The 25,851-nt window shown below is 46.6% G+C and overlaps 1 protein-coding gene across 8 annotated transcripts; it reads right to left on the bottom strand.

Annotated features, from left to right (window-relative positions):
- Window positions 1–374: 374 nt before the first annotated feature.
- ABCA5 (ATP binding cassette subfamily A member 5) lies at window positions 375–24,550 on the bottom strand. Of its 8 annotated transcripts, none has more exons than XM_085522535.1 (39): window positions 24,426–24,550; window positions 22,934–23,047; window positions 21,981–22,185; window positions 20,972–21,133; window positions 20,644–20,741; window positions 19,752–19,981; window positions 18,686–18,827; window positions 18,298–18,486; window positions 17,948–18,095; window positions 17,478–17,646; window positions 16,052–16,110; window positions 15,525–15,635; window positions 15,182–15,357; window positions 14,821–14,940; window positions 14,466–14,604; window positions 14,100–14,190; window positions 13,779–13,918; window positions 12,373–12,492; window positions 11,399–11,600; window positions 10,994–11,163; window positions 10,181–10,314; window positions 8,975–9,112; window positions 8,651–8,764; window positions 8,204–8,374; window positions 7,920–8,033; window positions 7,662–7,799; window positions 7,463–7,537; window positions 7,256–7,347; window positions 6,802–6,922; window positions 6,601–6,718; window positions 6,399–6,490; window positions 6,067–6,242; window positions 5,512–5,587; window positions 5,336–5,430; window positions 4,915–5,034; window positions 4,639–4,788; window positions 4,105–4,184; window positions 3,798–3,853; window positions 375–3,250 (listed from the first exon to the last, which is right to left on the bottom strand). In XM_085522535.1, exons 2-39 carry the CDS (start codon window positions 23,036–23,038, stop codon window positions 3,143–3,145), a joined length of 4,944 nt encoding a protein of 1,647 aa, XP_085378661.1. In that variant the 5' UTR covers window positions 23,039–23,047; window positions 24,426–24,550; the 3' UTR covers window positions 375–3,142. The 8 variants fall into 8 exon arrangements, with proteins under 8 accessions (XP_085378661.1, XP_085378660.1, XP_085378664.1 ...); XM_085522534.1 differs by having other exon boundaries at window positions 22,934–23,048; window positions 24,447–24,550; XM_085522538.1 differs by having other exon boundaries at window positions 19,752–20,030; window positions 20,972–21,130; window positions 24,447–24,550.
- Between the last annotated feature and the right edge of the window lie 1,301 nt (window positions 24,551–25,851).

The following is a 25,851-nucleotide window of genomic DNA, read 5'->3' as shown; positions in this document are numbered from 1 at the left end:
TGCAGCTTAGAAGAGAAATAAAAATGGCACGCTGCCCTCAAGCCACCACTAAACACAAATTATTGTGAAAACAGAGAACTTGGGCTAAATCTGAATTAACAAATGTGGGGTTACTTGCCACATGCACAACCCCCTTTCATTCCATCATGTCCTTAGCTAATCCCAGGGGGCTGGTGATGGGCTACTTTCATCATCTCCTCCTCCTCCCACCCACTGAGTCTTTCTCAGGCACGGATCCAAGCAGAGCAGTGAGGTGCTCCTGTTGGCAGGGTGAATGTTCAATGGGTGCACCAGTACACATGTTGGTAATGCATGGGTCTGGCTGTGAGATACAGCACCGCTGCAAGGCTGTGTGATCAGACAAACGTAGGCAATTAACAATCCGATCCATCTTTATTTGGGTAGTACTTTCTGCTGGAAAAGGGAAACCCTCAGCTTTACAAACAGAATCTTAATGGTTAAGTAGAGAAAAAAAAACAACAAAATATGAATTTAACCACAGATGATTCAAATGCCCAACTCCAACATCAGGAGCATCATGGACACATCACGTGCAGAGCTGTTACCTTCTGTTTTCTGCTGCCAGGATGCTGAATATTGGCTACGTTACAGACTTCACTCATTTTTAATGAGTGTTCATTTTTTAATCAGGACTTTTTTTGGTACACATTAAATCCCTCCATGTAAAAATACATTCTTATAACAACACCCAAAATAAAGGCATCTCCAAAGTTTTGGAGCTAGTTATCATCACACAACCCTATAAAGTGGCACCATTGATACACCCAAAGACACAAGGTGAGCCTGAATCCTGCCCTATGTCACCTCCCAGCTGTTCCACTTTCCACAGCACCAACTGAGCATGGACAGGAGAGCTGGGATTTGGAATGTCACCAGTAACAGCTCAACAAAGGGACTTGCATATGCAGGAACAAAGGTCTAGCCTACAGAGTAATTCTAGTTGTATTCTATGGTTTAGTTTTGCATATTTTTCCTTGTTCTGGCAATTACAGAAACCATATGACACGTTGGAAGACTTCTGATAACAGCACACATTGAGAAATGTTTGAGGATGACAATATATGCCACGTTGAAACACAACACCACCACCAAGAAGATCCCACCCGAACACATGGGTCACTCAATGAGCCCAATTCTGATGTGTGGAGCAGCACCAACACATCACCACCTAGAAGATCCCCCAATGGTAACTCAATGAGCCCGATTTTTTGTAGGTGGAGCTGTACAAACACGGTGCCACCACCACCAAGGTTACACCAAACATGAGGAGCACCAAGCTGAGGAAACTCAGATGCTAACAAAGTTTGTGTAGGGCCTACTTTATAGGTCAGACAACATGGAACTATTTGAAATAAGGTGATGTTACCCAGACAGAAGTATTATTGTATAGAACTATTTTACAGCCTATTAACTCTAAGTGAAAGAGAATAAAGGGAATAAAGCTATCAAGGCTAACAGCTCAGAACTGCACCTTTGTTACATGAAGGGAGTGTGTGTTAGGCTGCAGGATGGATGTGCAGAGGACAGTTGGCAAACACCATGTACAAAGAGATGAGGAAATGTGGGTTTGGGGACACTTATCTCGGACATACACGGACAGCAAAGGGCTGTGAGACACAAACATGAACCCACCTGCAGTGCAGCTGTGGGGACGCTTTCAAGGACCCAACCACAAGGCAATCTCTACACTCTTACATGCAGTCTACGGGTACAAAGGAGGAAGTAAAAGTTGTACATGGAATTCACAACTCCCCACGTTGGTTAGATACATTTCCATGGGGACAAAGGAAAACAGATCTGGGCTCTCAATGTGATGATAAACCACTGTGACAGACTTCATACAACAGCTGGGATGCAACGATCTGCCTGAATCCCTACATTTCTGAATATTAAGACAAACAAAAGGCCTTTTCTAACCTTAAAGTGAAGATACACAAGTGATATGAGTTATGAAGACAAGGCTTTGATAGAAACGTATCGCTATGTTTGCCCATTGCAGAACACAATGAACTGCTAACCTTCAATTTCACTTACAAAACTAAAAAAGTGATGATAGCTCTGTGTAGAAAATAATATATTTTAAACATATATTTGTTGCATCTTAAGATAAAGGATAATGTCATTCTCTTTGTAGTGCTTTGATGCAAAATAAAGGCACTATTCTTACTTGTGAAGTCGTGAGTTGGGATCTTATTTTTTGGGTATATTAGGGTGACTGCAAAGCTGATGCACCAGGAGGAAGCACAGCATGCTGAGCACGCCACTGTGTTACCCACTGCGACCAACAACAAAGACAGATGAGGGAACAGTGCTGCATGTGCTTATCCACTGCCAAGAAGGAACACATCTCCAGGAACAGCTGGCAGGGTACATGTCATCACACCCCCCAAGAAAAGGAATTAGACAGCTTTGAACAAAGATAAGAAATACATTTCTGCAAATCCCATAACTACACAGCTATGCCTTTGTATTTTTACCAAGCTGGGGAAAAAAGCATCCACTTCTGCAGACTTACTGAACCCTACAGCGCATGCATTACACACACTGGTGCTGCCATACAGGCAGCATGCAGCAGTCACATCTGCCAGTTCGCAGTAGGAAGGAACACAAGAGCTGATGAGTGCTGTGTCCTATCTGCAAACGAGCAGCTCCAGGTTGGCTGGACAATAAACTGAGCCTGCAGTGCACTTCAAGAACCCCTCTGCACTGAACATGACTATGCTGGAGTGATTTATGCCCTCCTCTTTTAGGTATTTGTGCCTTCCAAGTGGGGGCGAGGATGCATCAGCAGCAGGAACATGGTGCAGCAGGAAAGGATGCTCTGGGGATGGTGCTGCCCTGATGCAGGGTTCCACAAGGCCATCCCAACCTGCCATGCTAAACCACCAGCCCCAGGGGACCAGTGGCTGTCCCAGTAGCATCTCCTTCCTCCGTGCAAACCAGGAACCAACCGGCAGAGCAGGAATTTCCCAGCAGCCAGGATACAGAGGGGATCCTCACCGCTTGCTCCGCAGTTGCAGCACACCTTGGGTATCAATGCTCAGCATTCCTGAACGCCATCCTCTTCCTGCTCTGTCCCAGCACCGAAGCTCCTCCAGCACTGCAATGTTGGGATCACTGTTCAGAACACCACCCGGTCCTCCTGTGTCCGGTCCCACCACAGCGTGCTGTTCAGTGTGCCAAAGCTGCCCTCCTCCTCCTCCTGCTCCTTGGCCAGCTCCACAAAGACCTTGAATTAGAAACCATGGAATTATAGAATCATTAAGGTTGGAAAAGATCTCCAAAATCCCCAAGTCCAACCCCAGCCCATCCCACTGACCCCAGCCCTCAGAGCCACATCCCCATAGTTCAGATGATCCTCTAGGAACAGTGACTCTCTCACTCCCTGGGCAGCTGTGCCACTGCATCACCACTCTTTTGGAGAAGAAATTGTTCCTAATATCCAACCTGAACCTCCCACAGTGCAACTTAAGGCCATTACCTCTCATCCTATCACAGGATCACACAGAATCTCACAAAATCATTACTGTTGGAAAAGACAAGACTGCTTAGATCATCAAATCCAACCATCAACCCCTATGATTCCATGATGCTATGCCTGAACAAACTCAGCCACAAGACAATCTGCACAAATACAGAACATACTGCAGCAGGTTTGAGTGGAAAACTTTAATATTTGGTGCTTTTTTTCCAGCCCTAGTAAAACCAACCAGAAAACCAGCAGGGCCACAGCATGGTGTGGTCACATCTATGGAACACTGTCTGATCCAACATACCTGTTCCAGAGTTGCCTGAGAAAAGCTGTACTCCTCAATGTTAAAGGCATATTTCACTGTTAAAAGAGAGTGAGAAAACACAATTAGGAACGCTTTGCTATCTGAGGAAATTGGATCTAAAGTGTTTTAAAGCTTTACACGCTTATTTCTGGCTTCACAATAGCGTATATAATAGCAGAGAAAAAAATACATTCAGTGGATTTTAAATGGAAATGTGAAAGTGCTTTTTCACAGTGAATGAAGGCACACGAACAGCTGTGGGAGACAGAAAGATATCCAAGGAGGGATGTGGTGAGTTCTCATTTACCTTCTTCCAGCTTGGAAAAACAATGTGAAAGCGACTGTACGTCTTCTCTAGGGATTTTATATGCCAAGATAGAAGCAAAGCTGAAAGAAACAAACAAAGCAAAATCAGCTTCAGGTGAAACAAAGCAAAAAATACCAATATCCAAGGGAATGGACTTAAAGTCATTTTCTGAAGCCTACTCCACACCTTTCGTTGGGTCATCACCACACAGGACAACAGGGCTGTTCCACCCTCCCACCATGAGTTTCCAGCTAAGGGCAGGGACTCGGTGACTCAGAATTTACCGTTCCCAGAGAAGGAAGCTGTCAGGTTATGCAGAAATGTGAGTGTGCATCTGCTGTGCCAGCACCAGCCAGCAGCGCAGGACCATGGCTTTGCTGACTTGCAATACGCTTGTTCTGTTTTTAAAGCTATGTGTGGGTATTTTCTGCAAACATTCATATTACAGCATTCCTTACTCAATAGGAAGAAGCTATTGTGAAATTGGAGGCTTACACAAACGTGAGCGCTTTTTGCCTATCTGTTCAGCGTTACCTTTCCTGACGGTTTGCATTTGGGAAGATGTGCAGGATCTGCCTCTGCAGGTACTCCACCTGCTGTACATCTGCTGTGTCCTTCAGTTTCATTTCCAAGAAGTACCCTCTGCCAAATTTACTCTTCAGGTGTTGAACGGTTCCTATACACCTGCAGAGATGCATCACGACATACTCAAATTCAGAAGGAAGGAAAATAGAACAGAAAGCTGACCACCTGCAATTCCCAAGGGATGAATCCAGCAGCCCCCAGCAGCCCACCCTGTGAAGCAGTTACCTGAGCTGCCCGGCCACCAGGATGGCCACGCGATCACACACCGCATCTGCCTCCTCCATGTAGTGTGTGGTCAGGATGGCTGCCCTCTCCTTGTTTTTGAAGGCTGCTCGGATGGCCCGCCTGCAAAACAGCAAAGGGTAAAGCAGGTAAAGCAGGACGTGACTCAAAGGAGCAGCAAAACCATCTTCATGTGACTTCTCATGCTGCATGTAAGATGTTGGGAAGATGCTACAAGGGAATCAGCAAATAGAGCTGCTGTAAAAGAAAAATGTATTCAACTTTTGCTTCCTGCTGGTTTCTGCAGTCCTTCAGCTGTTGTGGTTAAAGGCACCTGAATGTCAGCACTTGGCAGCAATGAAGGCTAGCTGTCCCAGCACACACTGGTGCTGGTATGAGGGTTGCTTTCCTGCTGGGCACTCACCACATGCGCTGCTTGGCCTTGGGGTCCATTCCGGTGGAGGGCTCATCCAGCAGTGTGACACGAGGGCTGCCCAGCATGCTCAGGGCAAAGCAGAGCTGAGGGGGAGGAAAGGAAAGAGTGAGGACATAGCACCCCCTGCCAGCAGCCCTGTGGCAGCCCTGGGAGCTCTCCCATACCTTCCGCTTCAGCCCCACTCCCAACTTCTTTGTCGTCTTCTGCAGGTGGTCCTTAAAATCCAGGGCACTTGAGATGCTGCGGAAGGAAAAGAGATGAGAATCCCACATAAAGAGATGTATGATGGGTCAGCTTTTTCTCCCATCACACACCATACCTTCACAGATCCATGTAAAGAACTCAGTTACTTATATACTCAGTTATTTATAAGAAACAAAGCGAAGCAATGTGCAGCATGGGAGCTGGGCACTTTCATGTCCATGGGGAGCCTGAGGCAAGAACCAGGCATGACTCTGGGCCCTGGGCATGCTGTGTTGCAGCTCCTGCCAAGGATGCCCCCAAGACTTCAGGAATTAAAACAAACAAAACAAATATCAACTGAATTTTGTGCGGCTGAATCTCCATCTCCTAAGCCACAAAATAATACTTTGCTGAATTAGCTAAAGTGATCCCATCATCAACTTGAGCGAAAAAAGAAATAAAATGCGTTATGTAAAGTGGAAAAAAACCCCATCCACCAGCTATAACCTCCAAGGTGTCTATAATAAACCACTCACCATTTTATCGCTTGCTTAATGTCAGCCTGACTCATTCCTTTGATAGCACCATAAATTTCAAAGTGCTCCTGCAGGGTGATATCTGGCCAGAGCGGGTTGGTTTGAGGACAGTACCCCACAAATTGAACGGAGTCATCTTCACTGTTCCCTCCAGGAGAGCAGCCTCCCATCAGGACCTGCACAAGAAACATAGAAGCTGACAACACTGTAAGCTTTAGAACTGGCTTTTTTTGTGTGTTAACATATTACAAATGACAACCAGGAAGACCAGTACTAATAAAACAAATGCAACATGGATTCATTTTCTGTTAATGTCTTTAGAAAGGTTCTACCTGCCCACCGGTTGGCTCAACTTCTCCAACAAGCATGTTAATCAGTGTGCTTTTCCCAGCTCCATTGGGTCCCAACAACCCCAGGATTTCTCCTAAAGATGGAACAACACAAAACGTTGCCTATGAGATCAGATCAATTAATTAAAACATACAAAAAAAAACAACAACAACCCACCCAAAACCTCAAGAGTTCAACTCAAACCTTTCCTGACGCAGAGTGAGACGTGTTTCGTGGCCACTTTCTTTATTCTCCTCCCCAGAAGGAATTCCCTCCTCTCATCGTACTCTTTGTGTAGGCTGCTGACCAGGATTGCTGGCACCTGAGGACAGACAGAAGAGCCCACCAGGTCTGTAGAATGATGGGTTTGGTATTTGAGATGCCCTTGTCAGGGCATGCTGTTACCTCCTCACTGTTGGGGTTACTCAACGCTTCCTTCACCCGCAGCCTCTCCGCCCGCACATCCTCATCTTCATTGCTTGGAGCATCGGGCAGCTTCCAGGACTTTGTTCTTTTAGAGCATTTCCTAAGGGGAAGAAAACACCGGGATATCAGCATTCAGGTGAAAAATTCTGCATTCAACAACTCCTTATTTCTATATAGGCCACCATTAAGATTCCTAGCTTTGCACAAAGATGGCTTAAAAGGAAATAGAAAAAATATATATATTTCTGCACTTTACCGACCATGTTTTAGACAAATGATGTTACAATAAATTCTATAGACATTTGGGATGGGATACAACATCACTATTTCATCTCCTGCTATAACCCCTATAGCAATAGCAACAACCAGTGCCATTTTAAAGAACACCTCCTTTGGAATGCTCCTTAAAAGTCAACTCAACAGAGAAACTCACCTGAAGAATGGGTCCTCTCTGATGGTCCTCCCTCCGCTCTTCAACTCGAAGCACCGAAGCAGGAAGAGCCACACGATGCACTGTAAATAGGGCTGAAACACATGGGTCCAGACCATCAGAGCACAGGGTAGTATGGTTAGGTCATAGTTAGGTATCAGTGGGAGTCTCCAATTCTCTACAGGAAATATGGCAAATAATCACACTTACAGCTATAACTGCTACCAGGAGCCTATCCCATGGGTCATAGTATTCCCCTCTCTTCTGTTTGCCTGTCCATGAAACCTGATAATGATAAAAAACACGCTTAAGTAAGAAATTACCTACCAGAGACTACACATCCCACACCGCACTTTGCTCTCAGCTCAGTCATTTACAAGTGCTCCGTGCATTTCCTCCGTGCCCTTACCTTAATGAAACAGATCAGACAGCCAATGAGGGGATAGATGGGAACGAAGGTACAGAAGACACAATGCAGGGCAGTGGTCACTGTGTCAAAGTCCAGGAAAAAGGCAACTTCGGTGACAACCATACATAGCAAAGCTGTCTGTACAAGAGAAAAGGGGGAAAAAAGGCATTTTCATTCAATTCCAAGTCTCAAGGGATAAGTTGCCTAATTTATTTATTTATTCTTAAATTCCTACTTCACCAAAGCTGAGTTACTCACCACTGAGTATATAAATGACCAGAACTCTTTTGTGTTTTGGACTTTCTTAAACGTGAAGGAGACCACATAGGTGAACAGCACGACCGATGGAACATAGCCAATGAGGCAGAAAAGCTACAAAGACAAGAGAGATCCCTTAAATATCCTAAAAATCAATTCTTTTTCCAGAGATGGAAGTGGGTTTGGTGCAGGTGTGTTGATGCCTTTGCACCAGGAGCTTTGATCATGGATTTTCTGTGGACACTAAATGCACACCCACATGCGTTCTGCCCCCCAATACTCACCACAGCCATGAACTTGCCAGCGTAGAAATAAATGCCGTAGTGGAAGGCAAAGAGGCTGCCCAGCATCAGGATGAGGATGGAGAAGAACAGTGGGAGGTCCACGAGGGCCTGGCCAGCCCAGTATGCTGATGGGTAGAGCCCTGCTATCTGCAGCTGTGTGTACGCCCTGAGCTGTAGTGGGGAAAGAAAAACCCACACTGCTCATCTCTGGTGCATGAGTGGGATCCCAATTTTCACTACAAAACATCATCTGGACATGAGATCAGAGCGTACTGCCCATTTACCATTCCATTCCCATGGAGGCAAAGGGCTTTTGGAATTCTGCTCTCCCCAATGCCAACAGCACCAGAGCTGTGCTGCTCCTTGTGCCTTGCAAGGCACTATCTAAAACACTTCCCAAGAAACCCCAATGCTGTGAAGATCTTGTGATCTTCATACTTAGTTTACCTTACGGTTTTCTGCGTTCTCCATGGCAAAGTAGGGTGGCATGCCAGTCACAATGATCCCCAACAGCACAGCTTCGAAATAGATCTCTAGCTTGAAAACGGTGTCTGGAAGATCCTGAAACATAAAGGGAATTTCTTCAGTACTAGAATGTTTTTGGGCCAAAAAAAGACAAAAAGACAGACAAAAAAAGCATATATACTTATGATTGGAAGATGACTGCAAGCACTGAAATGCACAGTCTGCATTATTCTAACACTGCTTTAGGACCAGCCCTGCTGCAGCTGATACACACCTGGATGAAGGGGTTGGTTTGGGTTGGCTCACCTGGACAAAGGGGTGGCTCCAGACCTGGATGGTCTCGGTGACGTTTAGAGCACGCAGAAGGAGGTTGCTAATGATGTTCATCAAAACTGGCACCGAGTGCACCATGGTACTGTTGAAGACGATTGTATAAATGTAGTTCTGGAAAGAGAAGCATTTGTTACATTCATTATGCTGCACGAAGGGTAACAACACCGTGAGAGGGCTCTCCTATGGGGTTAATTAAACCTGAACAACAATAAAAATCTCTGCGTGACAGAGGATGCTCTGCAGGAAGCTGTGCTGCTCAGGGTGGTTGGAGCACAAACTCATTCAGTAAAACAATCATGCTCACAGAGAACAAATGATTTGGAATCAATTCCCAAAACATTTTATGCAACTGTTACACCGTGACAAATGACGTCCCAGCCAATTACAGTCTGATAAACAAAACACATAAGGATCTGCATTCATAACTTCTTGCTAATGCATCTGAAAAACAGACAAGGAACAATTTATGTTAGCTAAAGTCTGCAGTGACAGCGCTATTAACAGTTGCAAGGAATTAAAAAGGGAACGTGAGACAGAGCTGGCACGTTGCAAAGCATTTCCATTGCTGGAGATGAAGTACAACCCCAGTGTTAAAATTGCTCTCAGCTCCTTCAGTGACCGCACTGAAATGAATGCACACAGCCCAAGATACTCATTTTTCTTTACACAAGAGAATGCCATGGAATTATAACTCTGTCAGACAGCGTAATTCAGCCAGTGCAAGTGAAAAATAAACCCATCCGCCAGGTCTGTCACAAAGTAAAACATTTCTCTTGGCTTTCAGCGTGTTTGTGAGGGAAAAGGGCGAACAGAAGTTTTATTAATCTACCATAATTATTATTATGAAAGAACACTTATTTTGATTGTATTTCCATCCTGTTAACACAAGTCCTTCCTGCAGTCCTCTTGCATAAGTGCTATTGTATGACATTATTTGATTATATAATCGAACACTTCAGACTATTTTTATTTTTTAGTTTTCAATTTGACCTCCTTGCTGACAACAACCCACAGCTTCAATGCACAGAGCTCTCTGCAGATACTCAAAGAGCAGAGATGAAATTTCAACCCCATCACCTCCAGTGAGCGATCAGCATCCACCCCATCAGGTATAGAGCCAAGAAGTCAGAGCTGGGCAGAGCAAGGCCGTGTGTCCGACCTCCTGTCTGCCCATCTCACCTGTTGGGATTCGAGGTCGTACACATTCAATCCCGCACTGTGGGGTGCAGCTGAAATGTAATCGCTGCCATTGAACATCTCCAGCAGCACATTCATGTTGCCAAGAGAGCGGACAACGTCATCGATATCCGACTCTGTAAGAGATGGGAAAACATGATCAAGGCTGCAGCCTTTTACACAGAATTAGTGCTGCATTTTCATAACCCTATGATGAGCAACAGCATTCATTACACATGATGACCAAAAAGAGATCTGTGCTGTTCTGAGCACCACAAATGGTTTTATTTGTGCATCCTGCTCAGCAGCCCTCCTAGGAGCACAAAAGACATTCTGGTTGTATTATTCAATCCAGCTGTACCAGCTGAAGGTGACAGCAGGAAGCAGCGTGCATCACCAGGATACTCAGTGCTTCAGAGAACGAGCCAGCAGATGGAAATTGGTGGCACTTTGATATGGTATCTGGATGACTACAGAACTGCACTGACTACAAAGTCCCAAATTATCAAAGATGTGTTTATTTCTACCCCCTGCACTGCTGCTACCCCACCGTTAAACATTAACTTGATACAGTAAGTAATGTTATGAAGTGCTCTGTAGCAGGACTTGAATGCACCCAAATGTCCTCCTGCCCAACTCCTTCACATTGGTCACCTCTGTTCCCTCTGACACAGTGAGCACAGCACTACCAGGGGTGACACAAGGATCTCCAAACCAACCCTAAAAGGGTTCATATTAAGGAAACATATCCTGAGCTTGATATTTGCCCCTTCTACCCTCCTCCCCATCCCACACTCCTCTCCTGCCCCATCCCACCTGTGGAGTTCTGCAGCAGCAGCCGGCTCCTATACTTGTGGTGCTCCTCCCCAGGCTTCAGCAGGTACAGCTCTGGGGAGAGCCTTAGTGGAGCAAGCGAATGTTTGATGTAGTGGTGTGTCAGAAAGAACAGAATTTGAACGACGAGAAAAATCAGAAAAAGCAACAACCTGAAAGAAAGAAAAGGTCTGGTCTTACTAAAGCTCAGCAAATGTGTGCCTAGGATATGAACACGTTAGTTAAAGCAGCATCATACCAACATGCAGCTACTTGATGGTACTGGACAGCCTTATATTTTTTACAGCCATATCTGAACATGAACAAACTGCATCCTGCCATTTCTCTGGCGTGATTCAAACAGGTTTTGGGGATTCTGTGTACGGACCACAAGGTCCTGATACTCACATCACTCTGACACATTTGTTCTCACGCTTGAGGCTGAGGAAGTGAAACTTGGCTATGGTGGAAACCTGCTTCTTCCACAGGGCTGTGTTGCTCTGTGGGGCTGACCTGGCCTCTGGCAGCATCAGCAGGCTCTGCTCCATGTCATCCTGTGAGCTCATGTCTGCCTCCTCCTGAGCCTGCTGGGAACTGAATACGCTGTAATCTGTGATGGAAGAGAGGGACGTGGTACCAGGAGGGCAGACAGAGCTGCATGACTTGAAGAAGCTCATTGCCATTGAGTCTTTGCCATCACTACTGGGGTAGCACCAAGACACTACACACCTTAAAGATCTGAACCCCAATGACACCACTATACCCCAAAGCTTTGAACTGCACACAGACCAGATGCTGAAAGCTGCTGATGCAAATTTCCATCTTAGGAAGAACAAAACAAGCAGCCTACAAACGCTCAGATAATGCAGACTTGGCCTGGTTTCATTCCATCAGCCTAGGTGTGCAGCACCTGCATTATTCAGCACACCCAGCTGCTGAACCTCCCTCGCACCCACGTAGAAGGCTGGAGATGAACTTTATGTTGCGCCTTTACGATTTCCCCAAAGTTCCATTACGCAAATAAAGCACTTTAAAAAAACAACAACAAAAAAAGGTAGACCTAAAAAGCTCAACTACGTAGCAGGGAAGTTTGATGTAAGTAAACTGGATGGAAAATTCATCACAGAGGAGACCCAATCCTCCCAGAACCTCTCCCCACCCAGCTCACTGCTTTTATGTGTTTCTCTCCTTGCATATTTCATACACTTGGGACAACGTGAGATCCAAGCTGCCCTATGCTGCTGGATACAGCCCTCTATAGGGGGGATGTTTAATCCCTGCCTCAGAAGCAAGCCTCCTCTGAGCAGCCATAGGGCATGGACACCGCTCCACTAACACAAGGAAAACAAGGGATATTAGGAATGTGCCATGCACCGTCCCACCTGCTTGGTCAATCTCTGCTTCAACTTCCAGCTTCAGGTAGACATCCTCCAGAGTCGTCATGGAAACACCATAAGAAATTACACCCAGATGGGAATGGGTGTCAAGGTCGGAGAACAAGCCTGGAGGCAAGAGGGGGCACACTGCTTGCTGGAGGGCACAATGGCCTCATGCTCCCGGCTGATCCTCCAGCAAGCTGGGATAATTCACATCCCTAAGGAATCCTGTGTAAACGTGGCTGCTTCTCCTCAAAGGAAATGGTCATGGCATGAGAACCACAGTGTACAGGCTCATTTTGGCTTAACTGCACGGTCAGGTATGGAAGACACAGCGTGTGCCTTAAGGGAAGCACATCAGCATCCCAAAGCCCAGTGTTGGCCAACACATGAGATGGGAAGAGCTCCTGGACACCCCCCAGTGCTCAGCAGGCCTCCCCAGCTGCACAACCTGACCTCAGCTACTTCAAATAAATCAGTTTAGTCATGCACAAAGGTGCCTGCTTTATAAAAGCACACCCAGTGACTGCTAGAGGTAGAGGTAATCAATTATTAACCAGTTAAGTGCAATGGGAAAAGAGCATTTATGAAATGTGAGCAGCATTCACATCAGTATTGATCCCCCCCTTGGCATTTCATAGCATGACAAGGACACGTTGTTTCTTCCATCTCCTGCTGGAGATGGACAAGGAAAACCGTGTGCAATTAAACTCAGATAATTGCTGCCATCTAGTGAAACCAACGCATTTGTTTCCTGCTCTCTCCCTCACCAGCAAATGTCAGAGTGAGGACAGGACGCTCCTTGCGGCTCACAACAAGGGGATCCTTGTGGGACTTTTTGGCATCACAGCCATGTCCTGCAGCAACAGAATGCTTCTGCTGGACACAGAGCTGTGCAACAATGGAGTCTTACATTTCTGCTGCAAGCAGCTCCCCAGAATTTGCTCTTGGTACCTCCTAACGTACCACAGTCCCTTGAAGAATGCAAGAGAGTCCTCACCTGCTGAGAACTAAAGCAATTTAGTATTGAAAGGGAGCTTACAAATGAGATGGAGACCAACCTTTTACACAGGCAGACAATGACAGGACAAGGGGGAATGGTCTTAGGCTAAAAGAGGGAAGATTTAGGCTAGACATGAGAGCTGTGGGTGTCCCATCCCTGGAGGTGCCCACGGTCACAGATAGGGCTCTGGGCAGCCTGAGCTGGTGTGGGCATCACTACCCTGAGCATGGGTGGAACTGGATGGGTTTTAAGGTCCCTTCCAACCCAGCCATTCTGTGATTCTATGAAAAACCTCACTGCCTGATATTCAGACAAAAAAAACCCAAATGCAGAAATGACAATTTGATAAGCACTGCAAGCTATACCCGTTCCTGCTGGATTTCTCTTCTACAACCACCCCACACAATACCTGCAAACTTGTCCATGTCCCGGAGAGGCAGCGTGTAGACAAGCTGCTGGGTGTTCTCTTGGATCAGGCTGGCTGCAGGGATGTGCTGCCTGATCAGTGATGTCGTGGCTTCTGTGTTGCAGTAGGCATCAATATGCATGCTACAGAAATGCATAAAAAATTGGCTGTTAAAAGCTAGCTTTCCTCCTTATACCTGTATCAGGAATAGCAGCCTGAGGAACACTGAGCATTCAGAATGAAGATAAAAGGATGTTTTTGGGGGTGGGGTTCTCTCTTATTGATAGGTGATACCATGAAGCTGATAACACACAAAAGAAGTACCTCAAGCGGTAGCCAATTCCCCATTTGCTTTTCAGAAAGAGAGAAGATCCAAGGCATTTCAACATCCCTTGAGAAATCACGGCTTTACGATCTAGAAATCATAAGTAAGAAGGATAATAACAATAATCACAGAATCATTAAGGTTAGAAAAGACCGCTAAAATCACCAAGTCCAATCCCAACCCATCCTCACCATGCCCCATAACCACATCCCTCAATGCTACATCTCCCTTTTTCTTGACAAACTCCAGGGATGGTGATTCTACCACTTCCCTGGGCACATTATCAACACTAATAATAAGTGAAGAAGAATGAAAAAGGCCCTTTGAACCAGAAGACTGCCAAGTGGCTCCAAAACTCAACTCACCAGCAAGGATGTCTGCCTCGTCCATGAAGTGAGTGCTGAAAACCGTCACACAATTTGCCTTTCTGTTCTTCAGGAGGTTCCAGACAATGTGCCGTGAGCATGGATCCATACCTGCTGTCGGCTCATCCAGCAGCAAAACCTTTGTGCAAAAGGAGAAAGACTCAGTAAGCCCTGCCTCAGCAACAGACCGGGGCTCTTTGGTCTACAGCTTCTAATTAGCTGCCCAAAGCACATGGGAAACATGGCAGCACTTCCCAGCTCTGTATTTCATAAAGAGACCAAACTTGCAGCTTCTGCCCCTACCAAATGGTTTGACATCCTCATGCATGAAGGCTGAACAACTGGAAACCCTTACCTTTGGGTTCCCAAGAACAGCAATGCCAACCGACAGCCTCCGCTTCTGTCCCCCGCTGAGTTTCTTGGCTTGGTTATCTCGGATGGGCTGCATCTCCAAATCCAGCAACACCTTCTGCACCTTCACACACAGGAAACAGATTCATTGCTTAAAATATGAGAAACAGGCTTTTAAAAACTAGTTTACAATATTTAGCATTCAAATTAATATCAGGATTTAAATGTTTTGTGTGTGCTTTAGGTTGCTAGGAAAAAACAAGTGGGTCATCATTGGACTAGACAGTCTCAAGCGCTCTCTTCCAACCCCAAAGTTCTGCAGTTCTGTGATAGAACGTAACACTGGGGGGGTACAAGTGACTTACCTCCTGTATCAAGTCATTCTGAGGTATTCCTTTAATGGCAGCGAAGAGGGAGAGATTCTCCTCTACTGTCAAGATGTCGAAGTGGATGTCAGACTGTGGGCACACGCCTGCGATGCGCCGCACTTCGAGCATCTCGTCGATTTCAGAGACTCTGTGCCCATAGACAGAGACAAACCCTACAAAAGCCCACAGCAGACCATAGAAGATGTTTGTTATTTTAAAGCCAGACAGAATGCAGGCACAGGGAGTCAAAAAAAAAAAGGGGGAAAGAGAAGACTTGGAGACATTATTCATAGAAGTAATCAGGGGGTGAATGGTTTTAGAAGCAAAGCTCCTGGCTCACCATCTGTCGGGGGACACAGCCCACAGAGGATGTTCATCAGTGTTGTCTTCCCAGTGCCGCTGTGCCCCAGCAGAGCTGTGATCTGCCCCTCGTAGATGTCAAAGGACAGGTCTGGCCAGGAGGAGGACATGGAGAGCAGAGGTTGGTGATGCATTCACAGCACCTGGAGCCAGGTGAATTCAAATACTGCCATATGGGGTATGCATTTATGTTCTGCTGGGTGGAACCTCCTGGCTTCATTACAGCTTTGTGCCACAGGGAAACAAGGTGAGAGGATGGGGAGATGGGGCAGGGGGTAGCTGTAACCTTTACAAGGGCAGAGAGGTCAACAGGTTGGCCTTGGTGACCCATGTTAACAACTAAGCAGTGAGAGAGGACACGTACAGCACATCTGGCACTCATGCTCCGAGTCCCACCCCACTGAAAGAAACCAAAAAGCACAAACTTAAAGACAAAAAGAGCACTCAGCAACACAGCTATTGCTCTTCTGCACCTGGTAAGCAGCTTAACAGCTAAAGGGTTCTTACTTCTGAGAGCCTCCACAGTTTCCCCTTTTTTCCTGAATGTTTTCTGAACACAGCTGATTCTGAAAGAAGACACGGCATTGTATAAGCTGGTTTAAGATTGGTGCATGTCATTTTGAATGATCAACACTGCGTAACAGCCATGCTGAAGTGGCACAAAAACAGGCCTAAGAGCCACAGAGGCAAGGCAAGGGATGGGACATCTCAGCCCAGAACTTCACCCATCTCCACCCTGCCATCAGAAAGCTTTTCTTGTCCCCTTATGCATTTCCTATGAAGGAAGATAAAATTATTTCTATCTGTATCTCTTTCATATGGCGGATTAAGGCACCAGAGGCCAGAGAATGGCACTGAGCAGCAACTTCACAAGCTGACAGCAGGTTGAACAGATGCTTGTAGAAAAGAAGTATGAGTACAACAGGCTCCAAAGACATGATTTCTGAGGGCTCTTCAACAAAACGAGCCAAAAGGAAGTATTTTTCTTGCCAAGAAAGGTGAAAATGTTCCTTCCAGCCCCACTGCTTCTCAAACAGATTAAAAACACAACAAAACACCAACAAACCCCTCAAGTTTAACTGGAAGCAAGATGTGAGAAATGGACACCTAGATAAAGAGGTTGGGGAGGAAACAATAGACATATAGAATGAGGTGGGAAAGACCACAAAGTGCAAAGATGACAAGGCAGTGAGAATATGATGGAGAGCTGGCAAAAGGACACGATGGAAAGAGTGCAGCAAGGATGAGAAAGGTAAAAAATGACCACAGTGTCCTTATGGGAATGTGGTGATTAGAAGTGGATCCCTCCAACTATGGCAGACACCCAAAGAGACAGGGCTCAATTTGAGACAGCACAGTCAGCCAACGAAAGCAAAGAGAGACCTCAGCTCACATGGGGCCATGTGGATGGACAATGCTGAAAACAAGGACTAGGGGAAAGATTTGACACCTAGGTGCAAGACAGTAGGCAATGGCAAAACAAAGAGTGAACAATGTGAGCACACACCTCTGTTTTCCAGTTTTGTTTCACTTCCTGCATAGGACAGCTGGGTAACACCACCACAAGGCTCCCCTCTGGCCTGCAAAGAGCACAGGGGCCCTTGCACAAACCTAAAGCTCAGCCCAAGCCTTACCAGAAAACAGCCCCTCCCAGCAGAGAGGACATTTTGGCATCTGTAATACTCTGGTGGGACAGAAAACCAGCCAGGTTGGGAGCTGAAGGAGCACAGCACACTAACAAAACCTCTCTTTACGCCCAGTGATTTGCCCTTGGACAGCTTCCATTTAGCTGACGGTGGGGCTTCACTGAGCATGGGAAGTCGCTGCAATGCATACCATATGCCATTTGAATCAGTGGATTAGAGAAACAGGAAGAATTGTCACGTTTTACACTAAATGTTGAGGGCTCAGGTGATCCAGGCAGGCACTGTACCTGATGGCTTCCTTCCCTTGGAACTCGGATGGCACAGGCTCGACCATCTCACTGCAGCTGAGGTTACCATTGATGCTGCTCTCATACAGTTCCTCGTAATTCTTCCTGCGCTTTGACCAAAATGAGGGCTTCATAAAGAAAAACGACGAGCGGCGCAGTCCAAACTCCCCTGGGTTATAAAGAGAAAAAGAAAACAGTAACATTAAATACAGCTCAGCCTATGGGTTGTGGTTATAAAAGCTAAGAGCTGCCCTGCTGGAAATCTGGGAGCCAGCCCATGTCCTAATTGAGAAGGGATTCTGCAGGCCATGCACACATAATCCACATTTAAGTCATCATTTCCATCACCAAAAGACTCCAAATTCTCCCAGCTTTAAGAGAACACCATCTGGTTCTATCACCTTTCAGCTGGGCATGGGGCTGCAGCAATTCACACCATTAGCACAGCCCAGCTTCCCTCATGCACATACCTGGGATAACCTGATCGAGGTAGACAGCTGCCAGCAGGTAAAATATACTGTCCAGCACCAGTAGAATTAAGGAGATAAAGAGCGGGTAAGGACCATGATTTAGATTTGAAAATGTTGCTCCGTCTTCATAATCTTCTAAATGCATCACCTGGCAACAAACACAGACAGGTGCTGCACACCTGCACTGCACCAGCAATTCTTACTTTGACTTTATTTTTTAATCTTGGTATTAAAAGCACCACGGGGAGTTATGAAGACAGGTGCTTTTCCCCACCATTAGTTTAATTAAAAAATGAAATGATACAGTGATTTCAAACCATCTCTATGGCTCCCAGCAGGAGGATCCCTACCTGCGCGATGCCGATCAGGAAGCTGCATTGGCACAAAGGGCTGAAGAGCCACACGAAGGATTTGGGGAAGTCTTCCAGCAGGACAATGTTCAGCCCCACAAACCCAAAAGCCAGCGTGGCCAGGAACTCAACGATACCCACATGCTTTGACTTCTTAAAGAGAGGCGTCAGCATCAGGGCAAAGAATACCTAAGGATGGATAATAAATAAAAACAAATAGAGATGAACAAAGAAACAGCAGGTACAGAACACCTAAATTGGAAAGATGCTGCTCTGTCCTAAAGAAGTGGCACCTGCTTTAGCAGAGAGAACAGGATGAGGTGGGAAGGAACACAACTGCAGGTGGGCCTGCCAAACTCAGCACTTACAGAGGAGGACCAGTACTTACAGAGGAGACGCCATACAGGAAGAAGAGGAGGAATATCACAAAGGCACTGCTCTGGGGAAAGAGCGAGGAGGCCGTGGCGATCACAGCCATCAGGATGGACATGACAAAGATCAGGCTGGTGTACAGCAGCACCCAGGAAAGCCTATGGGCAAAAAGGGGAGAAAAGCAGGTTGAACGAACCCCCAACCCAAAACATGCAGAAAGACCCAAACCTACATTTCTTCACGTTCCAGGCTGCTGCACCACAGGGGTGCAAGGGCAAAGCAAGAGCCCTTGTGAGCATCCCTGGAGCTGCCTTGAGCACTGCAGCACACTCACTGCACCCCAAAGATGGGCAGCTGGGTGATTCATAATCTTTGTCTTTATTTTTGAACTTGCATAATTAATTTCCTCATTTAACCAGCAGAGGGAAACTGAGCAGTAGGTTTCAATAATTAAAGAATTTCTATTTAAAATTTAACACGCCGGTCATTCCAGTAGCTGGGTGGGTAATAAAACCCTTTCCTTCCCAAAAGCTGCTCTGACCTCAGCTAACAGCTGTGGTTTGTGCACCAGTGGTTAAGAAAAACACACACCCACTTCTCTGAGGTCTTCCAGTGTTTTTTCAGACACTACATTAATGGACCATCCCCACTGCACCCCACGATACCCCAAAGCAGAAACATAGCACACACTGATGGAGACCTGCAATGGGCACCATACCCACGAAGTATCCAGCTCGTCAGGAATGATGTTTGTGACCAAAGATGAACCACAAACAGAGGGGACTGATGTCAGAGAGTGGTATGGGGCAGAATCACAGCAAAAAGCAGCAGGAAAAACAAGCTAGGAAAAACAAGGCAAATCTCAGCCCTTTCTATTGCTGCAGTTATCAGTGTGTTTGAATTAGCACATCCACTGGTGGAAAAAAAAAAACACACCAAAACTGCATTACACTACATGGGACAACTTCCATTCTAGTAAGAAAGCACATTAAAATCTCTTGTTTGGGCTGCTCCCTGCATCACATGAAAATTAAGGAGTTAGATTGGTTTAATTACATGGCAGGGCCATAGTAAATACGTACCAAAAGGCAGTATCGTGAAGTCCCAGTATCTTTAAGAATTCCTTCAGCTTCCTCTCCTTTTCTGCCACAATATGAATGGCCAAATAATACCCAAACGGTGAGAAAGCAATGACGAGGTAAATCAAAATGATGGCACGAGGAAAATTGTCAATCTCCATCACGGCCGCCTCTGCCATCGCTGTGGCCCTCGTCAGCTCGAGCTGCTCCCACACGGACTGGTTGGTCTTCAGCTGCCAGGGAAGGAAGAGCTGGGCTCACACCGTGCCTCACATCCCAGCCCTGCTCCAAGGACAAGGCAGCACTGTTTAATGCTGATGTGCACCGAGTTCGTTTGGATGCAAGGGGGAATGTCTGCATTATTCAGCTGGATAAGAACGTTTCTGCATCAGATGTGGCAATCAAACTAAGCAGTGTGGCAGCTCATTGGATTCAAGCTAGTTTTTGGTGTGGCGTTGTACAGCTTAGAACACAACAATGCAGAAATGCTCAGGAGTTCATGGATCTGCATGGGCAGATAAGATGAGGGGGCTTTACACTGAGCCAGGGGAGGACCAGGTTGGATATTAGGAACAATTTCTTCTCCAGAAGAGCAGTGATGCAGTGGTACAGCTGCCCAGGGACTGGGGGGTCACAGTCCACAGAGGTGCTCCAGAACCATAGGGATGTGGAACAGAGGGATGTGGTTATGGGCACAGTGAGGGTGGGCTGGAGTTGGAGTTGAGAATCTTGCAGGTCTTTCCTAAACTTATTGAGTATATGATGTAGGGATGGTAGCCAGCCCATGGCAGAGGTCGTAACTCACTGGGCTTTAAGGACTTCTCCAACCCCAAACATTCTATGGTTCAATGGTCTGAAACCCAGTGGTAGTATTGCATTATTTCTTTGGACTGACCTGTATAATGGCTGCATCGATGCATGCTTGCAGAGCTGCAAATCCTGAAGTCCAGTATGTGATGGACTCACAACTCATCCTCAAGCTGGAGCAGCTGGCTGCAGAACAGCAAGGCAGTGTGAAAAGCAAGAAGGTGGGCATACAGCAGCCACAGCATCAGTATACAGATAAGGCTGGGCCTTGTAAGAAGTGAAAACAACTTCCAAAAATAAATAAATATACACAAGCACACATGCTTATACACATACACACTCAACATCAGACAAAAGAAAAGACAAAAGGTCTCATTTTCCACTTTATCCCCCACATAATGGCACGCAACATTTACCTCTTGACTCTGTATAAACAGAAGCCATTGCCACCATGTCAGGAAACCTCAGCTGGTAGGACATGGCATCCTTGAACACAATGCCCACGAAGTTGGATGGTTTGGATGCACTGGCCTTTTCCAGGTCCTCTTCACTTAAGTATTCCTCTGTGATGAGGCCTGCTAGATGGAGCAAATTATTGTGTTGATTTACATGCTGGGGTTGCAGGAAGGAAAAGGGTGCAATGCTGCTTATTTTAAAGAAAAGCCATGTTAATCATCAACGTTTTATTTGCTTTGGGATATATATAGAGCTGTATTTTTGTCCTAGCAAAGGAAGCATTTTCCAGACGCTGCAGAAATGGCGCTTGGTACTGAGGTGGGTGAATCAAAGGGAAACATAAGGGCAGAAAGCAGGTGAGGATACCATAATGAAAACACAGGGGTTGTGCTGCTCTCAGCAGTACCTTTGAAGTATGACCACCGCCAGGAAGACAATCAAGGGTACCAAACCAAAAATGCCTCAGAATGGTTAGGGATATGCTATTTTTTTCCTAGATGTGCCCACTGGGCAAAGCACTTAAATATATTTGTGTATGCTTGTCAAAAGAAAAGGTGAGAGCGTTAATTGGAATCATCACTAGAAAAGAGATGCTGTTAGGATAGAAGCACTGGGATAGAAAACTCAGTGTGAACAGTGTGCAGGGCAGCAGCACCTCCTGAACATGCACAGAGTGCCATGGGCAGCTGCAGTTTGCCTTGCAGTGATCCAGGGCTTCTTTGTGCCCTTTGAGAACCTTTTCTGTTGCTATAAACCACTCACTGCTGCCACAGCAGCACGGGAAGCATGTTCAGGAGGCAGTGCCAAAACACGTTTTAATCAAGCAAAAACCGCCCTCACATTCTGTTCTTCATCTGAGATGGGATTTTTTTCCCCCCTTATCATTAGCAACAAGAGCGAGCTGCCTCACTAAACAGAAGCCACAGCAGGAAATAAGCTCAAAGAAGCCAAGTGCTTAGCTCAGAGTACCGTCTTCGAAGTTATCGTAGGCCACCTTCCTCATGATCTCCCTGGCCATCCTGGTGGGTGGTGTGTACCCAACCACCAAGTTCACCAACACGGAGGGGTCCAGCACACCCAAGTTGGAGTTGGGGACCTCGTCGTACCACCGGTGTGGGTGCATCATGCTCATCAGGATCAGCCAGAACAAGAAGAAGAGAGGGAAAAGGACCTCCTGGGGGAAGAAACAAAGGGAAAATGGAAACTCCAAAGAGCTGTTGTGGACACAAGAGTTTGCAGTGGGTTCACAGAATCACTGAGGTTGGAAAAGAACTTTACGATGACCAAGTCCAAACATCAACTCATCCTCCCTCACTCCCAGAGCTCAGACAATGGACTGTGAATGTAACTACTTTACAGTAAAGTTCCCGGAATGTTCTTAATACAACAACAATTTCAATGCCAAATCCTTCCCTGGCACTAAAACAGAATTTTAATGGCATCCACTGGTAACTTGAGGAGCCAATTTAAGGTACAAAGGGAAAATTCTGCATGCTTCAAATATCTGCAAGCTTATGCTAGCTGGAAAGAAACAAAACAAGCCATGAGCCACTGAACAAATAGCCAAGCATTGCATTGATCTCATTCACCTCAAAACTTGTCATATACATCACCCACACACAGAACTGAACATTTACAACAGAAAAACCTTTTGGAGAGGTGTGGTTCTGCTGTAGTGGCCATTTGTGATCACTAGGAAGAGTGCAAATGTTCTGGAAAATGCACTAAGGTTGCCATGCTAATTCAAGTCTATTTCCTGGATAACACCATATGTTCTTAAGATGAATTTCCAGCCCAAGGATTGTGGAATGCCTTTAGAAAAAGCCTTGTTCAAACCAGAACTCAGAGCAGACCCTGAGGCTTCAGAAGTATTGCTGTAAAACAGAGCACTACCCCTCACACTGATGTGCTGCTCTGCTCACCTGGACGCTGCTTTTCTTGGTCCTGCATTTCACCAGGCAGTTCTTGAACAGGAGCGCTTTGGTTTGCCTCCATACCCCTGCTTCCCTCGGAGCATTTGGTGCCATATTTCAAGCCTTAAGAGGGAAAACAAACAGAAAACAAACCGATCTTACGTTCATCTTATTGCACATCAATTGAAACCAATAGTATCTCAGAACACCACTCCCATGCACAGGATGGGAGCTCAGGGCTGGCAGAAGCACTTGGGATGAACAGATACATCACCCATGAGCAGCACCAGCACAACTCACTGTCCCAACTTACCTTTCTATAAGGAAAGACCTTAGGAATTTAACCATACCCCCATGCAAGCAGCCTTAGGTCTCTGGTGCCTGCACCCAGGGAGCAGCTCTGCAGCAGGCCCTGCTTTCTCTGTTATCTCTCAGACAACACACGCTTTCAGCTTCCCATCTCTGCTGTATTTTAATATGTCGACCTATTTTTGGAGCACCGACCTCATCTAACTGAAGAAACACACAAGGTTGCTCAGATGTCAGCACTGTTGCCATCAGCTTTGCTTGAAGCACTCCAGAGGAGCACAGTGCTCGTGCATGGCTCTATGGGAGCATGCAGTGCTGGGAGTGCATTGCACAGCGCTGGGTGCTGATCAGAAGAGGAAGAAGCTGACAACCACTGCATTAAAAGCAGCAAAATCAGCCATTGGTCTCACTTTGCTCATTTTCATGGCAAGCTGATTGGATAGGAATCAATCTCTAAGGCCATTTACTGCTCCTTTAGTTACGTTTTATCCTCTAATACAAATAATTATAATAAAAAACCACAGTAACTCCACGTCTTCGCTTGAACTCTTCCATACTTCCATTCACACCACTTGGGCTGGAGGGAGAAAAATGCTCATTTATCTCTTGGCATTGCAATCTGCCATCCCCCGACGTGCTGCACAGCGCTATGGAGCTGGAGGGGGTGGGGGGACGGAACAGCCCCCAGGGCAAGGAGAAGCAAAGGCATCTCTATTGGAACACAGCACTGCACAGAAGGAAAAGGCTCAGCCCGCAAACATCCCCAGGCGCTGCACTAACAGAAGCAGTTGGAACACGGCTCCTTGCGGGCATCTCAGCCAAAGCAATCCCAGGGTAATCGCTGCTTTCCTAATTAATTGCACGTAGGAAGCGTTAGTGCTTTTTAGAGGGTGAAAAGAACCAGCAGTGCCTCTCAGGAAGGGTCCCCGCAGCTCAAACATCGGCCTGGCAGCGCTCTGATGTCCACACATACAGGCTCAGCCCCGCAGAGCATCGCAGAACCCGCATCCCCTTCTACCCCTCTATACAACAAACACCAAACACACCGCAATAAACAAACACCATTTGCTACACAGAAGCGGCGGACACAGGTGCAAGAAAACTCCTCCTCTTCCTTCCTTTTCTTTTTTCTCCCCTTCCTTTTTTCCCCCCCCATTTAATATATATATATATTTCTTCCTCCTTTCCTCACCTCCCCCTCATTCCGCCTTACCCTTCCGCACCTCGAGGCCGCTCCCCCGGTGTTATCACCGTCTCTCCGTACCTGCGGTACCCAGCGAACCGACCCGGCCCAGCCCGGGGACGCAACGTGGGGCCGGGCAACCCGGAGCTACCGCCCCGGGGAGGAGCTGGAGGAACGGAACCACCCCACAGGGCTGGAGATGGAGCAGGGAGGGAGTTCGGGATAAGGGGTGGAGTTTGTGGGTGGGGGGAGTTTTGATGGGAGGGGGTGGTTGTGCGTGGGGGTGGGGTCTCAGGTGGAGGGGTTGGGGATGGATGGGGTCCTAGATGGGAGGGTTCTTGATAGGAGTATTCGGGATGGGGGTGTTCTCGATAGGCTCTGATGGTGGGAGGGGGGAATCTTGGATGGAGGGGTTTGGATAGGGGGGGTCTAATTGGGGGGTTCTGATTTGAAGAGTTCTGGAGAGGAGATCCTGAATGGGGGGTTGTGGGTGGGGGTCCCCCCTTGGAGCTTCATGGCAGAGTGGGAACCCCCATAACAGCCCCAGTGTTGAGCTCCCTGTCTGCTTCTGGAACTTTCTGTCGTTTTATTGCATGATCAGGAACAGAACAAAAGCACTGAAAATGTCACTCAGAGCAGCAGCTCCCAGCACTGTACCTTTATTTGTGTGCCAGTATGATACTTAGCACAAGGCACAGATTGGAACTACACACCTCTGTATCTCTGCATCTCTGCATGTGCATATTGACATATCGACATACCTTTATATATGTATATCTATACATCTATGCCTTATTGGTGATAAGCTGATATGTCTTGCAAAAGAAGGGAAGGGAAAGGAATGGAAGAGCAATAAATTCAAGTGTTCTATTTAAATAATGCCTGCAGTTTTCTTTAACAAAGAGTGAGTAAATAAAGGGCATCATATCTTGAGCTTCAACAAGAAGAATGAACTTCTTATCATCATCCAATGAGCATCAAACTGCACAGAAGTCTGGAGCTGAGTTCTGGTCACTTTGGTGTTTGTTGTGGTCTCTTTTCATACTTAATTCGAAGTGCTCCTCATTATGTCCTACCTGCAGAGCTCAGAACTGCAGCTCAGGCAATGGGGGGAGGGATTGGCCCAGGGAGTGGTGGGGTCACTGCCCCTGCACTTGGTCCAGACATAGAGATGTGACACTGAGGGATGTGGTCAGTGGGCACAGTGAGGGTGGGCTGGGGTTGGGCTTGGAGAGGTCTTTTCAAACCTCCATGATTCGATGATTCTGTTATTATTTCTTTGGTTATTGATTTGTGAGCATGTTTTGCACACTGGCCTCGGACACTTCTATGTGCTGCAGGTTGTCGTGGGGCACTGACCCCTCTGCACATTGAGTGCCACAGCACTGGATGTAGTGTTCCCCTGTTTCTCCCTCCCACGTAAGCTCTGGGGTGG

The sequence above is a fragment of the Coturnix japonica genome, chromosome 23 (genome assembly GCF_054131305.1).
Source record: "Coturnix japonica strain WE chromosome 23, WE-NBRP24, whole genome shotgun sequence".
Lineage (NCBI taxonomy): Eukaryota > Metazoa > Chordata > Aves > Galliformes > Phasianidae > Coturnix > Coturnix japonica.
The sequence above is the reverse complement of the archived record's forward strand: the minus strand, read 5'-3'. Positions and strand labels throughout refer to the sequence as shown.